Source organism: Heptranchias perlo, chromosome X (assembly GCF_035084215.1).
Source record: "Heptranchias perlo isolate sHepPer1 chromosome X, sHepPer1.hap1, whole genome shotgun sequence".
NCBI lineage: Eukaryota > Metazoa > Chordata > Chondrichthyes > Hexanchiformes > Hexanchidae > Heptranchias > Heptranchias perlo.
In genome coordinates this window covers 12,787,747-12,810,967 of record NC_090370.1, presented here as the reverse complement: position 1 = coordinate 12,810,967, position 23,221 = coordinate 12,787,747, and the positions used below count along the sequence as shown (strand labels likewise).

Sequence of the window (23,221 nt, the reverse complement as noted above, 5' to 3'; positions counted from 1 at the left end):
GTAAGGCAAAGGTTTTGTGAGCACAAAGGGGATGCACAAGGGTGTTTGACGGTTTGTCATGTTTTTTATTTATATTTGATTTTGGTTCAACTCACAATAAATCTTATTATTATCACAACTACTGCCACGTCTTGGCCATTCTTGACTGGCTTGTGCAATAAGTCCCTTTCATGAGGTTCACCATGAACACCCAAACTTGATGCCACCCATCGGGTCACCCTACAGTGGGTGTATGTGTAGTTGCACGACTATTTTGTGCAGGTACCTGTGGCGCAGCACTGTGTTGTGGAGCTCCACGTGGCGGAGGTGGACGGTGTGCCTGGCGAGGCTGGTGATGTTGCTCATCCTCGGATGAAGTGATGAATGCAGCTATGGCGCCCCCCCATCCTGACGGTGTGAGTTTGAGGGGGCGCGCAAAGTAGGAAAGTGTGAGTTTAGGGTATAAATTAATAATTTTGAGTGTAAAGACAAAGGTGTTGCAGCCAAAACTTTGTCTGAAGTGACAGAATGCCCTGCTGCAATAAATTAGGTTTTCCCCCCAACTGTCAAATAATCCTTTGCATCTCCTGCTGGCTGAAACACGTCTGCTCCAACAGGGAGTGTTTCCCACAGCACGGGAAACACACTGAGGATCCTTCAAAATTGCACCCCTGCCAAAATCTCCTGTCAATGAGGTCTGTCAAGTACCTCAACTAGGTAAGTAAGTATTTAAATTGTCATCCAGCCGGCTTTAATTGCCGGTGAGAGTCCCGCATGTGGGAGCTGCGCGCGCACCTGAACGCGTCGCTGGGGAATCCGGAAGTGGGCGGGTTGGAGCCGGGCTCCGGACCTGCTCCGGGACTCCCCGATTTTACGAGCCCCCCGCCCACAACGCACCTGCTCAGCTATCCTAAAATCGACCCCAAGGAGTCTGCAAAGGGATATAGATAGATTAAGTGAGTGGGCAAAAATTTGGCAGATGGAGTACAATGTGGGAAAATGTGAACTTGTCCACTTTGGCAGGAGGAATAGAAAAGCAGTGTATTATTTAAATGGAGAGAGATTGCAGAACTCTGAGGTACAGAGGGATCTGGGTGTCCTAGTACATGAATCACAAAAAGTTAGTATGCAGGTACAGCAAGTGATTAGGAAGGCAAATGGAATGTTGTCTTTTATTGCAAGGGGAATGGAATATAAAAGTAGAGATGTTTTGCTATAGTTGTACAGGGCATTGGTGAGACCACATCTAGAATACTGTGTGCAGTTTCGGTCTCCTTATTTAAGAAAGGACATAATTGCTTTGGAGGCGGTTCAGAGAAGGTTCACTCGACTGATTCCTGGGATGAGGGGGTTATCTTATGAGGAAAGGTTGGACAAGTTGGGCCTGTATACACTGGAGTTTAGAAGAATGAGAGGTGATCTTATTGAAACATATAAGATCCTGAGGGGACTAGAAGGAGAAGATGCTGAGAGGATGTTTCCCCTTGTGGGAGAGACTAGAACTAGGGGCCACAGTTTAAAAATAAGGGGTCTCCCATTTAAGACGGAGATGAGGAGAAATTTTTTCTCTCAGAGGGTCGTGAGTCTGTGGGACTCCCCTCCCCAGAGAGCGGTGGAGGCAGGGTCATTGAATATTTTTAAGGCTGAGTTAGATGGATTCCTGATTAACAAGGGAGTCAAAGGTTATAGTAGGTGGACAGGAAAGTAGGGTTGAGGTCACAATCAGATCAGCCATGATCTTATCAAATGGCAGAGCAGACTCGAGGGGCCGAATGGCCTACTCCTGCTCTTAATTCGTATGTTTGTATGTAATAGACTTGTAAGCAAAATTAAATCCCATGGGATTAAAGGGACAGTGGCAGTGTGGATACAAAATTGGCTAAGGGCCAGAAAGCAGAGAGTAGTGGTGAACGGTTGTTTTTCAGACTGGAGGGAAGTATAGAGTGGTGTTCCCCAGGGGTCAGTATTAGGACCACTGCTCTTTTTGATATATATTAATGACCTGGACTTGGGTATAGAGGGTATAATTTCAAAGTTCTCAGATGACACGAAACTCGGAAATGTGGTTATCAATGTGGAGGATAGTAACAGACTTCAGGAGGACATGGACAGACCGGTGAAATGGACAGACACATTGCAGATGAAATTTAATGCAGAGAAGTGTGAAGCGTCAGTAACCAGAGGACACAGATTTAAGGTAATTGGCAAAAGAGCCAGAACATGAGGAAACATTTTTTTACGCAGCGAGTTGTTATGATCTGGAATGCACTGCCTGAAAGGGCGGTGGAAGCAGATTCAATAGTAACTTTCAAAAGGGAATTGGATAAATACTTGAAGGGAAAACATTTGCAAGGCTTTGGAGAAAGAACAGGGGATTGGGACTAATTGGATAGTTTTCAAAGAGCCAGCACAGGCACAATGGGCCGAGTGGCCTCCTTCTGTGCTGTAACATTCTTTGATACAATGAAAGTGCTGCACCGAAACATGGCAGTGTTGGCAAGAAGTAGAAGTGGTGGGCAGTGGGCAAGAGGTACTGCAGCAAAGGCAGTTGAAGAGTTGTGGAGATGTTTTTACAAAGGGGGCGGGTCAAACAAGGTGAAGAGGAGCAAACAGAATTAAAGTGAGGTCAGTACATCTCTTCAGAGGGACCAGGGTGGGCACAGCTAATTTAACTGTAGCAAAATTCTAAAGTTCTGGAGCAAAATATTTCAGCCCTGAAATTCCACTGTTTGTGGAGAGTGAACAAATGTGTCATCTGCAAATACCTCCAGCAGAATTTCTAGCATGGGAGGCAACGCAGGCTTCGGCTGCTGTGGCTGGTAGTTGAGAAATATGAACAGCTGAGCGTAATAGTAACACTGAATGCACATGTACCAGCAAGTGAGCTTGCTAATAGCCAATGCAAACACTTTGTGGGAATTCCTGCTGTTCAACCATCTCGCACGCAAGAAAAGTTGGCATTAAAGCTGTGTTCACAGCTGGCTGAGTAGGTTTACCAGGCACAATGACTTCTTCTTGGTCCTTCAATATAGTTAGCTTGCTTCACTTAATTTAGCTGGTTTTACTTTTTGTTTCTTTGCCTTCCGTTCATTGAGGTACATATTTTTGTCGATACCAACAGGTTTTCAGATTTTCGGGATGCTGAAGCAATCATTCTGCTGCCTGAATTGGTCAGGGGCGCTTAATGTCCGAAAAATAATAATCGCAAAATATGTGCTGCACAACGCTGTGAAGAAGAAAGGCATTCTGCTTATTTAAGGCATTCCGTTTGTTTAAGGCACTACAGTTGGAGCTGGACACAGATGAGGAAGATTATGAAGATAAAGAGTCAGCAGCAGGGGATGATGGTGTGGCACAGAGAAGGCATAGTCATCAAATCTTGATTAATGATTTCTTTGCTCATTAAATTACATGCCTTGTTTAGTACAACATTGCTGAGAAGCGCCAAGATTTAGTAACACTACACTCCTTCCCATTACACTTATGCTTTCCACAGTTGTCAAATGTTCTAATATCTGACCTGAGTTTCACATTCTGCCTGAACTCCTAATTATAGGCAATGCTCCTGAAAATGTACCTTTCATAGAGGAAAACCATCAATTTATTTTCAAATCCCTCAGCATGTTTCCTGACTGTCACACCTATTCTTTTGTGACCATGAACAGTTTAACTCGGGCTGATTTCACTATTGCTTGCCCAGTTATGTTTACTCTTCATAAGGTGTACTATAACACTAAATCTGCCTGTGGTGGCACATATGGTAGAAGAGAGACCTACTCATTCAAGTAATCCTAACATTTCAGAGATTCATATCCCATTTATTTGTGTAATTTACAGTGTATTTTACAGTGCACTCATTAAGGCCCCACCATGTCTCCCTTTTGTACCCCATATAGTAGTGCCACATGGTCTACTTTGTGTTCTCCTCCTAAACGTGTGCTCGGAGAATGCATTCCTCGCCAGGTGTGGCAGGCATCTGCACATGTGTCATGAGCCATGGAAGCAACAGGTAACTTTCATCACCAAGCAGCCACCCAGCCATTTGCCTGTCTAGGCCAAAGAGAGTTGACATGGTGGACTGGCATTAAATGAAGGCGTTGTGGCAGCTTCTAGCAAACTGCATACTGACATGTTGTATTCATAGGAACATAGGAACAGGAGTAGGCCATTCAGCCCCTCGTACCTGCTCTGCCATTTGATAAGATCATGGCTGATCTGTGATCTAACTCCATATACCTGCCTTTGACCCATATCCCTTAATACCTTTGGTTGCCAAAAAGCTATCTATCTCAGATTTAAATTTAGCAATTGAGCTAGTATCAATTGCCATTTGCGGAAGAGAGTTCCAAACTTCTACAACCCTTTGTGTGTAGAAATGTTTTCTAATCTCACTCCTGAAAGGTCTGGCTCTAATTTTTAGACTGTGCCCCCTACTCCTTAAATCCCCAACCAGCGGAAATAGTTTCTCTCTATCCACCCTATCTGTTCCGCTTAATATCTTATAAACTTCGATCAGATCACCCCTTAACCTTCGAAATTCTAAAGAATACAACCCCAATTTGTGTAATCTCTCCTCGTAACTTAACCCTTGAAGTCCGGGTATCATTCCAGTAAACCTACGCTGCACTCCCTCCAAGGCCAATATGTCCTTCCGAAGGTGCGGTGCCCAGAACTGCTCACAGTACTCCAGGGGCGGTCTAACCAGGGTTTTGTATAGCTGCAGCATAACTTCTGCCCCCTTGTACTCCAGTCCTCCAGATATAAAGGCCAGCATTCCATTTGCCTTCTTGATTATTTTCTGCACCTGTTCATGACACTTCAATGATCTATGTACCTGAACCCCTAAGTCTCTTTGGACATCCACAGTTTTTAACTTTTTACCATTTAGAAAGTACCCTGTTCTATCCTTTTTTGATCCAAAGTGGATGACCTCACATTTGTCTGCATTGAATTCCATTTGCCACAGTTTTGCCCATTCACCTAATCTATCAATATCCCTTTGTAATTTTATGTTTTCATCTACACTGCTTACAATGCCACCAATCTTTGTGTCATCGGCGAACTTAGATATGAGACTTTCTATGCCTTCATCTAAGTCGTTAATAAATATTGTGAATAATTGAGGCCCCAAGACAGATCCCTGCGGGACGCCACTAGTCACATCCTGCCAATGTGAGTACTTTCCCATTATCCCTACTCTCTGTCGCCTTTCGCTCAGCCAACTTCCTAACCAAGTCCGTACTTTTCCCTCGATTCCATGGGCTTCTATCTTAGCTAACAGTCTCTTATGTGGGACCTTATCAAATGCCTTCTGGAAGTCCATATAAATAACATCCATTGACATTCCCCTGCCCACTACATTTGTCACCTCTTCAAAAAATTCAATCAGGTTTGTCAGGCACGACCTACCTTTCACAAATCCATGCTGACTCTCTCTGATTAACTGAAAATTCTTGAGGTGTTCAGTCACCCTATCCTTAATTATAGACTCCAGCAATTTCCCCACAACAGATGTTAGGCTAACTGGTCTATAATTCCCCGGTTTCTCTCTCTCTAATTTCTTAAAAAGCGGAGTGATATGTGCAATTTTCCAATCTAGAGGGACAGTTCCTGAATCTAGAGAACTTTGAAAGATTATAGTTAGGGCATCCGCAATCTGCTCACCTCCTTCCTTTAAAACCCTGGGATGGAAACCATCTGGCCCTGGGGATTTGTCACTCTTTAGTGCTATTATTTTCTTCATTACTGTTGCTTTACTTATGTTCATTTTATCGAGTCCCTGTCCCCGATTCAATATAAGTTTTCTTGGGATTTCCGGCATGCTATCCTATTCAGTGTTGTTGGTCACATAACGGCTGCACATTCAAAGAATGGAAGCCTTTACGGTTCACACAGTTTAGGGAATCGATAGATAGTGCCCAGGTGTCCACAGGAGTAGCATCTATATCTCTTTGCACCTTGGGGAAACCAGTTACTCAGTAGAAATCAATGGCCCTGTCATTCTGCTGCCGAGGGAGATTCCAAAGTTGACAAAGTGAGCAGCCTTGCTAAACAATGCATTAATGACCTGATGTACTGAGATATACACTGAGAACTGAACGATGGAGGTCAAGTATCCTGTTGTACCCTGGAAATAGCCAGTCATGAAAAAATACTGGGCTGTTGTGACTTTAACAGACACAGTCAGTGCAGTCCAAATGGTGGGGGTGGCCTGCACGTATGGCTGGCGCAGTAGCACAGCTATCTAGAACTTATTTGGTAAAGCACCGTCTCCACATGTAGATCTCCTGCTTTGATCCTGGGAGCAGTGCCAGGGTCAGACAGGAGAATCTCATCCTCCTCCAGGCATAACGTATAAGCCTGCCTCCCTGTGTTCCTCCTCTTCCTCCACATAAATCATGAGCAAAAGGATTCCCAAAGGGAAACCCATGATCCTGGTTTTCCAGAAGGTTGTCTTCAAATGCCCTTGGGGGCCCAAAGAGTTCTGGTTACAGGCAGGGTGAAGGCTCAGTTGGTAGCTGTCCAACAAAGAAAAAATGTTTCTAAACCAGAACAGAAACAACAGAGATATGAGCAAAAGTAGAAAAGCTCTTTTAAAAAAAAGCACTTCCACCTTGATTAGCTGCTCCTGGCAAGAATGCCTGATGTATACATCGTACTTTATGATGAAGGCAAGGCAGGCAGAAATGACGGGAATTCAGACAGTCATCCCATCGTTACCATGGGCGTTAAATTGTGTCGTGTAGCGCCCGTTGTTTCGGCGCTACACGGCCTCGCTGACATCCAAGATGGCGCCTTGGCTGCACACGCACGTTTCCAGCGTGACGTGTGCCGGACGCCATCTTGGTATAGGAGTTAGCGCAGGCACAGATACCGAGCATTGGAATCATGTAAAGTAGGGAGAAAATGGCTTCAATCAGTGTACAACGCTGATTTAAAGTGATAGACGCCATTTTGGGACTTAACATTCAACTCAACGCACAGTCTTAACCCCGACCATCTGAACATGTCTTAGAGTGCCTGAAGGACCCCCACCAGCGCTATTTAAAGGGACCATGCAGGATTTACAGGTTAGTGGCTGGATTATTGCTTCTGGCTGCCGAGACATTTTTAACTGTTTTTGGAGGTCTCCTACACTTGAATACTAGGACACAGGGACATAGCCTAACATTTAGAGGCAGGACGTGCAGGAGTGAAGTTAGGAAACACTTCTACATGCAAAGGGTGACAGACGTTTGGAACGCTCTTCTGCAAACAGCAGTTAGTGCTAGCTCACTTGTGAATGTTAAATCTGAGATTGATAGATTTCTGTGAACCAAGGGTATTAAGGGATATGGGGCTAAGGCGGGTATATGGAGTTAGGTCACAGGTCCACCATGATCTCATTGAATGGCGGAACAGGCTCGAGGGGCTAAATGCCACTGCCACTTCCTGCCTCCTGATGTACGCCACAATCTTCTGCAAGAAAGCAGTACATGTGTCTGGGTGATGTGCCTGTCATGGTTGAATGCCTGCCAGTGTGTGTGGCCTGTGAGTTGTGGGTGGGCAGCTTGAAACAGTGGTAATGTGTAAGGGTGAGAGGAAGCATTTGGTTGGAAGAGTTGAGTACTGATGGAACGAGTTTGTTGGTATGTGGGTGATGGGGGTGTAGTGTGTGGTGCAGTTGGTGGGAGACACCACTTGACAGTTGACCTCACTCACCTTGACCACTCATGTCAAAGCATTGAACTTCTTCCTGCACTGCATCCATGTTCATGATGCTGTGTGCCTGACATTGACTTCGCCCCCCACTGCTCCCCACTGCCTTTTGGGTATATGTCTGGAGGGCCTCTTGCGCCCCCCCCGCCCTCAAATATAGGATGTCCCTCCTTCTGTCCATCTCTTGCACCAAGGTCTCCAGTGCATCAGCAGAGAACCTTGGTGCATGCACTCTCGCAGGCCTGGTACCAACTCAGATCAGCAGATTAGTGAGGTCTGGTGTTCAGATTGGAGAATGTGGGATTTAGTAATGTGCAACCTTTATTCAATGTTTTAACTTAACTCATCAGTGTGTAAACATAGGGATGGGACCTGCATCTGTGTTTTACGTGTGCGATGTCTGATCTCCGTTCAGATAGTAGATTGTTATTTTCAGCAAATAACAGGTACCAGCTACCTTTAAGAGATTTCTAAGAAACATCCTCCCTTTAAGAGATTGCACTCCCTCTGGTGGTGGAAAGTATGAATTGCATTGATTCCACATGCAAGGCCCGGAATGGAACGCTGATTGCAGGTGAGTCCTTGGGTGGGTCGAAACTTGCGTCCTGCCTGCACAGGGGCCATTGGGTGCGGGGTAATAGCACATCACGCTACCTACGCCCAAAAACGGCCCCATCCAATTTTTTCCCCCCATATGTCTGCATGGAGAGGGCAGGTGCTTCTTTCATCCCCCTCCCCTGGCAGAATTTACATTGGATGTATAAAGAGGCAGACACCCGGCACGACCAGGTCTCACACCAAATTCCTCCCCTGCACGTCCAGATTGCATCATTTTTCCACCCACCAAAACTCAAGAATTTTGGGGATATGGTATGGTAACCAACTGAGACTATGCCACACTCCTTCCATAGACTCAATGCTCAGGATATTTATTGTGGCTTCCTATTAGAGAGTGAGGACTTTCCCCTGAATGGGACCACCACCATTGCTCAGCATTATTGAAGGTTAGCATATGCTAGAAAGAGAACAATAATATGGTTTACATTGGAGTAGGTGCAACATATTCTATATAAACATGAAGTATTTTTTTTATTAACTATACATGTACTGTGTGATTTAAGGGACTGTAACATTGTTGATACAGCATTTTAGTGGTAGTGATCATAATTCCGTTAGTTTGAGCATAGTTATGGAAAAGGACAGAGAAAGAACAGGAGTTAAAGTTCTCAATTGGGGAAAGGCCAATTTAACTAAGCTGAGAGGTGATTTAGCAAAAGTGGACTGAAGGTAAATCAATGTCAGAGCAGTGGGAGGCATTCAAGGGGAAGATTCAAGGGGTTCAGAGTTCAGAGTAAACATGTTCCCACAAAGAATAAGGTTGGGGCTGCCAAATCTAGAGCCCCCTGGATATCAAGGAGCATACAGGGTAAGATAAGGCAGAAAAGGAAAGCTAATGTCAGACACCGAGAGTTCAATACTGCAGAAAGCCTAGAGAAGTATAGATGGTGCAGGGGTGAAATTAAAAAGGAAATTAGGAAAGCAAAGAGAGGGCATGAAAAAGTATTGGCAAGTAAAATCAAGGAAAGCCCAAAGATGTTTTATAAATACATTAAGAGCAAGAGGATAACTAAGGAAAGAGTAGGGCCTATTAGAGACCAAAAAGGTAACCTATGTGTAGAGGCAGAAGGTGTTCGTATGGTTCTGAGTAATTTGTGTCTGTCTTCACAAAAGAGGGGGATGATGCAGACATTGTAGTTGAGGAGGAGGAGTGTGAAATATTGGATGAGATAAACATAGTGAGAGAGGAAGTATTAAGGGGATTAGCATCTTTGAAAGTAGATAAATCACCAGGCCCGGATGAAATGTATCCCAGGCTGTTAAAAGAAGCAAGGGAGGAAATAGCAGAGGCTCTGACCATCATGTTAAGAAATTTGCGGATGATACAAAAATTGGCCGTGTGGTTGATAGTGAGGAGGAAAGCTGTAGACTGCAGGAAGATATCAATGGACTGGTCAGGTGGGCAGAAAAGTGGCAAATGGAGTTCAATCCAGAGAAGTGTGAGGTAATGCATTTGGGGAGGGCAAACAAGGCAAGGGAATACACAATAAATGGGAGAATACTGAGAGGTGTAGAGGAAGTGAGGGACCTTGGAGTGCATGTCCACAGATCCCTGAAGGTAGCAGGACAGGTAGATACGGTGGTTAAGAAGGCAAATGGAATACTGTCCTTTATTAGCCGAGGCACAGAATATAAGAGCAGGGAGGTTATACTAGAACTGTATAAAACATTAGTTAGGCCACAGCTTGAGTACTGCGTACAGTTCTGGTCACCACATTACAGGAAAGATGTGATTGCACTAGAGAAGGTACAGAGGAGATTTACGAGGATGTTGCCAGGACTGGAGAATTTTAGCTATGAGGAAAGATTGGATAGGCTGGGGTTGTTTTCTTTGGAACAGAGGAGGCTGAGGGGTGATTTAATTGAGGTGTACAAAATTATGAGGGGGCTAGATAGAGTGGACAGGAAGGACCTATTTCCCTTAGCAGAGGGGTCAATAACCAGGGGGCATAGATTTAAGGTGACTGGTAGAAGGATTAGAGGGGAGCTGAGGAAAAAATTTTTCACCCAGAGGGTGGTGGGGGTCTGGAACTCACTGCCTGAAAGGGTGATAGAAGCAGAAACCCTCAACTCATTTAAAAAGTACTTGGATATGCACTTGAAGTGCCGTAACCTACAAGGCTACGGTCCAAGTGCTGGAAAATGGGATTAAGCTGGGTGGCTCATTTTCGGCCTGCGCGGACACGATGGGCCGAATGGCTTCCTCTGTGCCGTAAATTTTCTATGATTCTATCCTGCAACCAAAGTGGTTTTATCTTTGGCTCTGATGATTTCCTCCATTGTGCCACCTGGTGACAACTGATTAACATTATAACTGTAAATTGAACTGTATGCCCATCTGTGATATACCATAAAATGCACTCTTGCTGTGGCTGCTTACCTTGGCACTATTTCTAGGTCAAAAAGCTTCTCCACTTCATTCCAAGTGTGGTGGACCCTGGACACAGCATTAGCTTTGTTCGTGACTTCTAACCATGCCCGCCAAAATAAGTTTTTAGATTGCCCTTCTAGCCAAATCTCTGCATCCCATCAATAAGTACCTGCAAGACATTACCTCAATTTTGGCTTGACAGGATCTTTCCTTACTTCTGTTAATACCTGTACAACTTAGTCTTCTTCACAAACAAGCTCTTATTTATATTACTTACCCTAGTCTGTTATAGGCTTGTCCAGGGGATTAAGTAGCTAACAACAGCTGTTTCACATAGACTGCTCAGGTCTGCTTTACTTCAGACAAATGCAACATCACAGCTAATGAATCACAAAAATAAGTCTCTAAAGAAGGTCCGTACTCGAAGTGAGATTTCAGGGTCTTGTTTTTACATTTATAAGCTCACCTTTCATCATATGACAATAAATATTACCAAAACTATCTTACTATGTAGTTTTCAAACCTTTTTAAGCTTATCCCTACCTTGTGCCCCTCTAGCTAAGGATACGAAATACTAAGGATACTGCAAAAAAAGTTCTCACTCTCTCTTCCTCTTCCTTCATTTGTTTCTCTTTCTGTCCTCTTCTTCTATCTCTCTTGCCCACACCACTACTATGTTTTTTTCCCTTCACTTCTTACTCTATTGCTCACTCTCCCCTTCCTTCACTTCTTGATCTTGTTACTTCTCAATCTCTTACACCCTCCTCCTTCACTACTCGCTCTTTTGCTTCCACCTCTCTTCTGTTCTCCTCCTTCGCTTATCATTCTCTTTGACTTCCTCTCTTTCACTCTTCTCCACTTCTCATTTTATTTTGTTCTTTTTCACTTTTAGTTCTCACTTGCTCTCCTCCTTCACTTCCGGATACTTTTCAATCTCTTTCACCCCTCACGTTCATTCATTTGCCTTCACTTCTTGCTCTCTTTCACTCTCCTCCTTCACTTCCAGCAATCTTTCACTTTCCTTCTGACCAGGAAGCTCTTGGAGTGGATGAGGTGCACTCTGACCAGGCTGGCTGGGAAGCACTTGAGTAAGATGGGTGAGCCAGTTTACAGGCAGGCTAGGAAGCACTCAAGATGGGCGGTGAGCACTTGGCACAAGCATGCGGGCGAGCAAGCTGGTTGAGAAGCACCCAGGGCTAGGCTGGCAGGCGAGCGAGCAGGCGGCTGAGATTTGCTGTGTTCAACCCCCCCACCATATATGCTGACTGTGCTTGTAATACTGTACACAAATCTTTAAAGGTGAAGTGCAGGTAGAAAAAAGCCCAATAAGAATTGCAAATGGGATTCTGGGTATTATATCTAGGGACGCTGAACACAAAAGAAAGGAAATGTTGTTGAATTTATACAATACATTGAATAGGACACACTGGCACTCTGGGCACCCCATTATAGGAAGGTTTTAGAACCATGGAAAGAGTACAGCAAAGATTTATAAGAATTATACTAAGAATGAGAGGTTATGGTTCAAGAAAGGCTCACAAAATTGGGGCATTTTTCACTGCAGCAGCAAAGAATAAGGAATGATCTAGAGTTCTTTTTAAAAAAATGAAAGGTTTTGAAAGGGCAAATAGTCAATTGGGTTGACGAATCAGTAACAATGGGGCACAAAGCCAGAATTATCAAGACAATTTTTTTCACAGAGGGTTATTAGAACATGGACTGTTTTGCCACAAGGGGCTACTGGGGCAGAGACTGTAACATCAATTAAAAAAGGAATTGGAAAAGTGTTTGAAAAGAAAGACTATAAAAGGATACAGCGAAAGGGTTGGAAAATAGGATTTGATAGAAAGTTCCAGTTTAAGAGCTAGCACTGGCACAGACAGAATGGACTGAATTGCCTCTTTCTGTACCTCATTTACAACAATTCTATGCTCTGTTCGGCCACAGCATTGCAAGTATAGCATGGGAGCCAAAAACATTGACAGCACCGGTGTACAGTAGAAAACCAGCAGGTAGGGAAGGATCTGTGGTAGGGACAACTTGGGGCAGGGATGATTTGGAGTGGGTCACGTTGGGCAGAGAAGGACTCAGATCAAGGAAAGATAAGCCGGACTATGAAGGATTCCGATCATGCCACAGAAAGGAACACAGAGCTTAGTTCAGGTCAGGTCACTGAAGGAAGTATGGTGGTCAAGTCCAGTTAGGCCACAGAATGCGAGCACAGGGATTAGATTGTTAGAACTTCAACAGAAGCAATGGCACTAAAAAAAAGTATTATTGCCACCTTCTGTCAAGTTGAAAATCGGAGAAGGATTGGGACACGGTTCTGGACAGGAGGATGGGATAATAAACATTTTTATAATACAGAACAGTCTACAATATCATATGTATAGAAATAAGGAGGTGTACAATACAATGAGTTATCAGGTACTGTAAATGAATATAAATGCATAAATAACCCCAACTATATTTCAGCATAACACATACACCTCACAAAATGGAAGCTATAGTACAGGGTTGCCTCCAATGACAAGAGCAGCACTGTAGTGTAAAGGAGCTGAAGCTCTGACCATCAGAAGTTGTCAAACTCTTCTTGAGCAAGCGTTTCTCTGGACGCCTCTCCTCTGATGAAAGGTATTGCCTGTGTTAAAGGTGAAAGATTCACAAGATAATTACAGATGAGTTCTAGAAAGATTCTAAGGTTTCTGCTCTGCAGCATCCAATTGGTTCTGAAAATGATTCCAGGGTTGTTGTCTCCAATACTCTATCCAGGAGTCCATTCTGTGTATTGATCACTCTTTGTTTGAAAAAGAACTTCCTGCTATCACTCCTAAAATTTACCTTTTGCTAGTATGAACCTGTGCCCACTTGTCCTACTGGCTCAATTTTATTTTCCAGATTTACCTTTTCCATACAGTTTACTATCTTATATACCTCTAGAAGATCACTTCTCAGGCATCTCCTTTCAAGGCTGAAAAGCTTGTGTCTCGTCTCTCCTCGTAACTCAGACTTTTGACTCTAGAAATCAGCCTCGTGGCTCTTTTCTGCACTGCCTCCAACATTGGAATGTCTCTTTTGTGACTTGGGGACCAAAACTGGAGACAGTACTCAAGGTGTGATCTGACCAGAGCACTATACAATTTGATCATAGCTAACTCCACTTTGTATTCTACTGTTTTGGCTGTTCAGCATTTTATTGGCTTGGTTGATTTCTGCTCTGCATTGGGTGGTAAATGTTGAGTGTCTTAGGTCTCTTTCAGCTTCCTCCTTAACTTATTCATGGAGTACATGTGTTGCCTATTTTTCCTTCCTATGTGCAGTACTTTACATTTGTCTGTATTAAATTTCATCTGCCATTGTTCTGCCCACCAACATATTTTCTCCAGCTCATTCTGTAATCTCTGAGTTAAAGAGAGAGAAAAGCAGTGGAGAGACAGAATGAGAAGCAGGAGAGAGAAAAAAAGCAGAGAGAAACTGGAGTGAGCAAGAGAAGCAGGGGAGAGAAAGAGAAGCCTGAAGCAGGAGAGGGGAATAAGAGAAGCAGAAAAAGGAGAGAATGAACCAGAAAAGGAGTAAACCAGAAAGGGGAGCAGGGGAAGAGAAAGGGGTGAGAAAGGAAAGGAGGATAAAAACACAGACGGGAAAAGATGATAAAGACAGATGGGAAGGAAGCCAGAGAAGGAAGGGAAATAGAGAGAAAGAAAAAAACAGAAGGGAAAGTGAGGTAAAAATAAATGAAGAGAGACAATTTTTTTGGTTTACAGAATCAGTACCCTTAGTTACAAGGTGTGAGTTTTTTTGTGGAACCGGTTGTAAAAAAAAGTAAACAGTTTTGGGAACTACTGAATTAGGTTGTTTTATATTAGACTTATTGTCAAGGTAACCTGACATGAGTAAGCTGAAAGCAAATGCAGCGTTATAAAAAAAACAGAAATTAAGTATCATTTTGCCCCAGAGATTTAAGATTTTGCTCTAGCAGAATTAGGTGTGCCCATCCATTGCACTTTATTTAGTACAGTAAAGTACAGTAAAGTAACAGCCAGAGAGGAGTTTCACACCTCATGTAGTGGTCTATTGAAATTACAATACAGTAGAATCTGGTTATAGTGATTAATTTAGCCATAGCCTAAATGATCACTATAACCAATTGATCCTTATAATTGAATCTCCATGTTGCTCAGTGCTGGCGGGCACTTTAAACAGCTGATTAATCAACTGCTCGTCTTCTCCTCTTAACATCAGCACTTTTAATATCAGCTGATTTTAATATTCTGCTCAGCTGTCTAAATTACCAGTTAATGCTGAGCAGTGTTCCATTCAGAGTGCCTGTTTGGAACTAAATGACTGTACCAAAAACAGCAAGGACATTAAAATCAGCTGACAACATCAGCACGTTTACAATCTGCTGCTAATAAGAGGAAACATTTGCCTGAGGAAGGAGAAAATCTCCGAAAGCTTGTGAATTTAAAATAAAATTGCTGGACTATAACTTGGTGTTGTAAAATTGTTTACAATAGCTAATAAGAGAGGCTGAGCAGCTGATTAATTGGCTGTTTAGTGCTAAGTAGCTCTGCTGGGCATTATAGGTGTCCAGCTCAAACTGGTCAGTATAGCCAATGGAAAACCTATACATTTTATACAAATTGGTTTTGGCAACCAGGATTTTGAGCCTTATAGAGGTAATTCCATGTTCCTGCACTCCCAACGCGGAGCTGCACTTGCAGGGAGCACATGCCAGAGACTTGGAATTACAATACAATTAGTACACATGGACTGGGGATAGAGTAGGCTTGATGAGCCAAAAGGCCTTTTCTTGCTCCAGACTTTGCAGGGAGATCTTCCTCTGCCTTGCACTTGGAAAATCGGCATTCCCAAGGCACAGGGAAGAGGAAAAAGTGGCAGAGACCTGTAATATCAGATTTCTGCCCTCAATGTGTGACCCTAGGATTTCCTGGACACTTCCCTAGTGGCCTGTAGTAGGCCCAGGCCCAGCAAACTTAATTTAATAAGGCAGGAGGCGCATTCCCAGATTCTTGGCTCAGTTTCCATTTCCTGCACTTGTTGGGCGCTTGATTGTCAGGGTACTTGAAGAAAATCGGAGCAATCACCTGCCCTTGGACTCCCATGTACCAGAGGAACTGCAGGGTCTGAAGAGTATGTAAGCAAGTGGCAAAATTTTAGTAAGTCACCAAGAACCAAGCAAAGCACTTAGGTCCTTCTGGCTGTTGCTCTCCAGCAGCAGCTGGAAGGCTCAGATGTCGGCAGCTCAGAGCCTGAGAGATGTGCAGCTACACTGAGATTTTCAGCCCAACTTTTAGGTGCACAGCCCAGCCACTTAGCGGGCCTGTCCCTGGAGTTCCCCTGGGCTGTGCAAATTGCCCAAGGAAGATCAAACATGGGCAGCTGCTTTCTCTCAGTGGCAGAACACCTCAGCTGTGCAGCACCCATAGTGGAAAACCTCCCCTTACATTCCATGACTACAAATATATTTTATTAACTAAGGATGTACATTCTTGGGCATAATCTGAACAGGCATTTGACACATGAAATAATGTATGCCAAAGAAGATGCACTTACTTTACAAAAGAGTTTGTATAACAACATTTATAGGATCCTGTGTGTACAGTAAATGATGTGTGACCTACCCTGCAAGTTTGCCAGAGGGAGCTTAAGGATGCCTCCTGCACCAGTGGCAGAAGTGAGTCCTGGGAGAGAAGCAAGAGTGGCTGTGGGAATAGTCAACACAAGTCCCTGTTGTGCAGTTACTTGACCGGCCATGTTAAACGGGATGAGAAGAGGCTGGTTCAATGGAACACTCCCTGCTGAAGCCATTACCACTGTTGCCAGGTTTTCTGAAGTCAGGATCTGCAGAAAGAACGATTTCAAGGATTAGTAGATCACATATACCTGCACTTTGATTTTTTTTAAAACTTGCTTGATTTGTCTTAACAAACTGCTTCAGTCTCAATTGACCACATTCAGAGTTCCACCCAAACCAGGTAACAAGAAAGGCATCTAGCTGTGCTAGAGTTGGAAAGTGAGGCCATGTGTCCCATTACAATTAGCTCCTTTGTTTACTTCTGTTGCTTTTTAAAAAAAATACCAAGTGTTACAAACTTGGATAAGTTACTGAGCTCGACAGTCTGAGGGCACTGCAGGTGGCCTTCCTCCAATTTTCCACTCTTCTAACGTAGGAGCAGTCTTGCTTTCACACTGAAGCTCCTCAACCAAATAAAATGAAAAGTCTCATCTCCCCACCCCCCCTTTTTATATGGTCCTTTGTTCATCCCCTCTCTGTGCATTTCCCAGGTCATTCACTATCCTCAACCAAAAGACTGAACAAGTGACCTTCAAACCCTGCCTTTACTGCTCTAAAACTGGCTGATAGGAGATATGCAAGGCTGGTCCTGGTGACTCTACCTCTGATTTTTTTCTTCGGTTTAGTGTCTGGCCTTTGCTCAATGCTTCCCTATAACATCACAGGTGAGAATGGGAGCTCACGAGGGAATCACGAATGCAAACTCATGTTTCATCATTCTATGGCACACTGCAGTACTCCAATGCTTTGTTTCACATTGCCCACCAAAGAAAACTTAATTTACAGAATTCTTTGAGTAAATTTGAAGTAACTTCACTTTGCAATTTTGTAGAAGTGCTGCTGTAGTCTGTTGTTCCATGTTCCTTGATACCCTTACCCAACAGAAATCTATTAATCTCAGTCTTGAAAATTTTAATTGTCCCAGCATTCACAACCTTTTGGAGGAGAGAATTCCACATTTCCACAACTCTTTGTATGAAGAAGTGCTTCCTGATTTCACTCCTAAATGGCCTAGCTCTAATTTTAAGATTGTGCCCTCTTGTTATGTTTTCCCCCCACCAGAGGAAATAGTTTCTCTGGATATACCCTATCGAAGCCCTTTATCATTTTAATTATCTTAATTACATCACCCTCAATCTTCTAAACACAAGAGAATACAAGCCAAGTTTATGCAACCTGTCCTCATAATTTAACTTTTTAAGCCCTGGTATCATTCTGGTGAATCTGCGCTGCACCCCCTCCAAGGCCAATATATCCTTCCTGAGGTGCGATGCCCAAAACTGAACGCAGTTCTCCAGATGGGCCCTGACCAAGGCTCTGTACAATTGAAGCAAAACTTCCTCCCCTTTGTATTCCAGCCCTCGAAATAATTCCATTAGCCCTTTTGATTACTTTTTGTATCTGTTCACTAGGTTTCCGTGATTTATATACATGGACACCTAAATCCCATTACTCCTCACAGCTCCTAATCTCTCACCATTAAGAAAATATTCTGATTTGTCTTTCTCGGATCCAAAGTGGATGACCTCACACCTTCCCACATTGAACTTCATCTGCCATAGTTTTGCCCACTCACATAGCCTGTCTATGTCCCTTTGTAACTTCCTGCTCCCATCGAAACAACTCACTGTGTCTCCTAACTTAGTGTCATCTGCAAACTTGGATATAGAACTCTCTATTCCTTTATCCATTCTTTCATTAATATATATGGTGAAAAGCTGAGGCCCCAGAATAGATCCTTGGGGAACACCACTTGTCACATCCCACCAGAGAATAAACTCTTTATTCTTTACTCCGTGTCCTGCCTCCCAACCAATTACCGGCCCATGGTCACAAGGTTACCTCCAAATCTGTGCACTCTAATTTTTGCTAATAATCCGTTGTGTGGAACCTTATCGAATGCCTTCTGGAAGTCCACATAGACAACATCCATGGACACTCCGCTATCCACCATGTTAGTGACCTCCTCAAAAAAATTCAACTAAATTAGCCAGTCATGACCTACCCTTCACAAATCCATGCTGACTCTCTTTGATCAACTGATATTTGTCCAAGTGCTCAGTCACTCTGTCTATGCTAGATTCCAGTAACTTCCCCACAATTGATGTTAAACTGACAGGCCTGTAGTTAACTGATTTCTTCCACCCTCCCTTCTTAAATAATGGAGTGACATTTGCAATTTTCCAACCCAAAGGCACAATTCCTGAATCTAGAGAGCTTTGAAAAATTATGACTAACACATCTGCAATTTCCTCACCTATTTCTTTTAATAACCTGGGGTAGAAACCATCAGGTCCTGGAAATTTATCTATCTTATAGAATCATAGAAAAGTTTCAGCACGGAAGGAGGCCATTCAGCCCATCAAGTCCGCGCCGGCTCTATGCAAGAGCAATCCAGCTAGTCCCACTCCCCCGCCCTTTACCCATAGCCCTGCAATTTTTTTCCTTTCAAGTACTTATCCAGTTCCCTTTTGAAGGCCATGATTGATTCTGCCTCCACCATTCCCTCGGGCAGTGCATTCCAGATCCTAACCACTCGCTGTGTAATCTTAGGTCCTATTATTTCTCCATTACCGTTTGTTTTACTTATATTAAATCTACTAAGTTCCTCCCCTTGATGTTTTTATGGTTCCCGTGTATTGCTGGTATTTTGTCCTCTTCCTCCACTGCGAAAACAGATACAAAGTACTTATTTAACAAGTCTGGCATTTGCTTATTATCCATTATAGTCTCGCCTGCATCTGTCTTTAATGGGTCCACAAACCCCTTTCTCTTAATATATTTATAAAAATTTGTGCTGTTAGCTTTGATATCCTTGCAAGTTTTTTTCATATTGCCTTTTTTCACCTCTTCTTAGTTTCTTTGTATCTCTTTGTTGCTTTTTAGAGCTCTCTCAGTCCGCTGAATTTCCACTTTTCCTTGTATTTGCGCGAGCCTTTTTTTTTAGCTTGATACTGTCTCTTAGCCCATTTATTGACTATAGTTGCTTAACTACACAAAAAGAGCTTTTGTCTTTTAGGGGTATGAGCTGATTTTGTATTGTAACAAATACTTTGAGTACTTCCCACTGTTTGTCTATAGTTTTACCCATTAATAGTTCAGCTCAGTTTACTGTGGTCAATTTATTTCTCATCCCTTCGAAGTTTGCCTTACTTAAATTTAAAACCTTGGTTTTTGACTCTCCCTTCTCTCTCTCAAACCGAACATCAAATTCAATCATATTATGGTCACTATTCCCAATATGTTCCCTTACAGTCAGATTGCTAACTAATTCTGGTTCGTTACTCATTACTAAAATCTAGTGTGGCCTTATCGTTGTCAGTTCTAAAACATATTGTTGTAGTAAACGGTCCCTAATATAGTCTAGAAATTCATTGCCCTTACGACAAGCTCCTCTATTTTTCCCAGTCTGTGAATATTAAAATCTCCCATTATATGCACATTATTTCTGCTACATGCTTCCTTGATCTCTGTATTGATACATTCTTCCCACTACTGTCAGGAAGTCTGTAGACAACTCCCACAAGAGTCTTGCATCCTTTGCAGTTTCTTTGTTCTAATCATAGTGTTTCCACTGCCTGATCACCCTCACTGAAATCCTTTCTTTCCACTGTTGTAACAGTGTCTTTTATCAATATTGCTACTCCCCCTCCTTTCCCAATTTCCCTGTCCTTTCTAAAGGCCCTGTGGTCTGGAATATTTAGCTCCCAATAATGATAGCGCTTTAAATCAATTAATTGTGTGTACGTTGTGGCCCACCATCCGTGGTCTTGCATGCCTGGCGGTGAAGGCCAGTTTCTGCTTTTCGTTTTTTTCACATCACAGAAACATTTGCTGATCTCCTGCCAAGTGCAGCAGACAGCACTGATCCTGTTGGTAATCGTTTTTCTGGTTTGTTTACTGGAGTGGACAGAAAGGGAATGTGTGCCCTTTTGCCCAGCCCCTCTTCCTCAGTGAACACTTTAGTGGGGTATATTTTGCTCTTTATGTAAAGAAAAATATTTTCATTAACAGTCATTACAAAATCAAAGATAGTTTAGTAAAAGAAATGAGCGCCAAAATTCTTCGGTTCTGGAAGCACAAAAGTTGCATATTCTGGGCAGGTGGGGGAAAACTTTGGGGTGGATCCCAGTAACAGAGTCTCCCCTCCTTTGTATGTCTTATTAGAAATTATGCTGGAAATAGGGGTGAGCGCAAGAAACATAGTCCCCTCTGCAGCGGATGTAGAGAAATGACAGGATAATGACAGAACAACATCATCTATCCAAAATCCTATCACTTCCGCCTGATTCACCCCCTACGCAAAGAATGCCTTCATAAAGCAGGCGTACTTGCCAGGACGAACAGATCAAAGCAAAAGTGATTGCTTAAGCTGACAACCTCTTGGGTATGAATTTGTTCAGCATTTTTCTTAGTTATTTCTTACCAGATTTGAATATTTTAAATTTTATTCTGTGGCTATCAAAGAGACCTTCAACCTATTTAACACCACAACTCTCTGGGGCCAAAGGAATTTCAATTCCTCCCTCAAGAAAACTTAAAAATGAGTTTCCCAATGGGGATTTCTTTATTTACAATTTTAATGGAGGAAGAAGAGCAGGAGGAGAAGAAATGCAAGGAAGTCCAGCTGATAAGGTGTCATAGGAAGAGGGCTGATTTTAACTTTCGGCACTGTGGAAAGGAAAATCTGGTGGTGTGTATAACGGGCGAGGCGCAGCAGGCTAACAGGAATTTCAGGGCTTTTTTCTTTCAATTTTACAGAGTGAAAAATATATCACATCAGACTGTTAAGATTCTGTCTGCCAAAGACAATCTTCAGAGATTGTTTCTGCATCAATAGAATCCTGGATGCTCACTCTCATTCGAACCTGGTCCCAGACATTGGGTACATGGTGGTAACTGGATCAAAGGTAAGGGACCTGATCGTAGATGCCCTAAAAGGCTATTGGCTCAAACTCCTTCATTCGATGCCATCATCTAGCGATAGGACCTCAAAAGATTCAGTTTGAAAAGTAGGTTGGAGAGAGGATGGAAACTTGTGTGCTCAACATGCTCACGGCTGTAGTTACGAGGGTCATTTTTCAAACTTATTTGTTCTCGGGACGTGAGACACACTGGCAAGACCGCATTTACTGCCCATCCTTAGTTGCCCTGAGAAAGTGGTGGTGCGCCTTCTTCTTGAACCACTGCAGTCCTTGTGGTGATACGATTCCCACAATGTTTTTAGGTGGAGAATTCCAGGATCTTGACCCAACGACGATAAAGGAACAGCAGTATACGTCTGTTCATCTAGGCACTGTATCGGTCAAGATCCTCAACCTGCCTCAGCGATCACCATCACAGAAGTATAAAGATTCCTCTCAAAAGTCTGGTCTCTCTTTTGCAACCTGAAATATCAACTCTTGGTGGTAAGAAGCCTGAGAGCGGACTCTTCCTTTCCCAGGAATGGATTTGCATCCCTGCCCTACAGGAACCGTGTGGAATGATCAATGATCATCAAGTAAAGAAAGGACACCTGGACCAGATACAAACGGGGCTCAGGGCTTAACTTTGCTCAATACCTAATTGCATCAGAAGTTGGAGTGTGCTTGGCTAACCTTGTTGAGCAAAGATGCTTTTTAAGGCACCTAAGCTTTGGCTTGTGGGAGTTTTGCATATTCCTCAGAAGCTGCATGGTGCTGAATGCCGGAGGACCCTCAAGACTTGTAGGTACTTCTCTAGATGGTGTCCAGAGTCTGACTTATTGGTTACAGTCTTCGGGGAAAACAAACTCAATTAACATATTGAGGCCACACCTGGAGTATTGTGTGCAGTTTTGGTCTCCTTACCTATGAAAGGATATACTTGCCATAGAGGGAGTGCAGCGAAGGTTCTCCAAACTGATTCCTGGGATGGCAGGACTGTCGTATGAGGAGAGATTGGGTCAACTCAGCCTGTATTCACTCGAGTTTAGAAGAATGAGAGGGGATCTCATTGAAACATATAAAATTCTGACAGGGCTAGACTGACTGGATGCAGGGAGGATGTTTCCCCTGGCTGGGGGGTCCAGAACGAGGGGTCACAGTCTCAGGATACGGGGTAGGACATTTAGGACTGAGATGAGGAGAAATTTCTTCACTCAGAGAGTGGTGAACCTGTGGAATTCTCTACCACAGAAGGCAGTGGAGGCCAAGTCACTGAATATATTTAAGATGGAGCTAGATAGATTTCTAAACACAAAAGGCATCAAGGGGTATGGGGAGAAAGTGGGAATATGGTATTGAGATAGAGGATCAGCCATGATTATATTGAATGGCGGAGCAGGCTCGAAGGGCCGAATGGCCTACTCCTGCTCCTATTTTCTATGTTTCTATGAACTACTTTTTATCCAGGTGCCTTTTTTTCTAAATTTGTGAGTACACTTTGCTTTAAAAACCCAACATTAAAATAACTCTTATTCCAAATCCTTTGTAGGGAAAATGATCAAAGTTGTTGTCACATTTCAGGATTTTTTTGAACAAATGTTGGAGATATTCAAGAATTGAGAAACATCACAAGACTTTGTAGAACATCACTTCGTAAACTTTTTCCACATTATGTTATAAGCCATATTATTGGGCATCCTCTGTGAAGTATCTACACCAAAGTGCTCTAACAGGCAATGCCTTTTAACAGCCAAGCAGTCAACCAGAATACCTTTGGAGTTAGATTAATATTTGACCCCTTCCCCCAACTGTGAGGGATCTCTTTTGCGAGGC

General features: G+C 43.1%; 1 protein-coding gene across 2 annotated transcripts in view; it reads right to left on the bottom strand.

The window, feature by feature from the left end:
• pou6f1 (POU class 6 homeobox 1) overlaps positions 1 to 23,221 on the bottom strand; it is a 182,637-nt gene that overhangs the window by 100,780 nt on the left and 58,636 nt on the right. For both annotated transcript variants that reach the window (XM_067976741.1, XM_067976742.1), the window contains exon 5: positions 16,312 to 16,531. In XM_067976741.1, the coding sequence (XP_067832842.1) occupies positions 16,312 to 16,531 (220 nt within the window). The remainder of the gene's footprint in view (positions 1 to 16,311; positions 16,532 to 23,221) is intronic.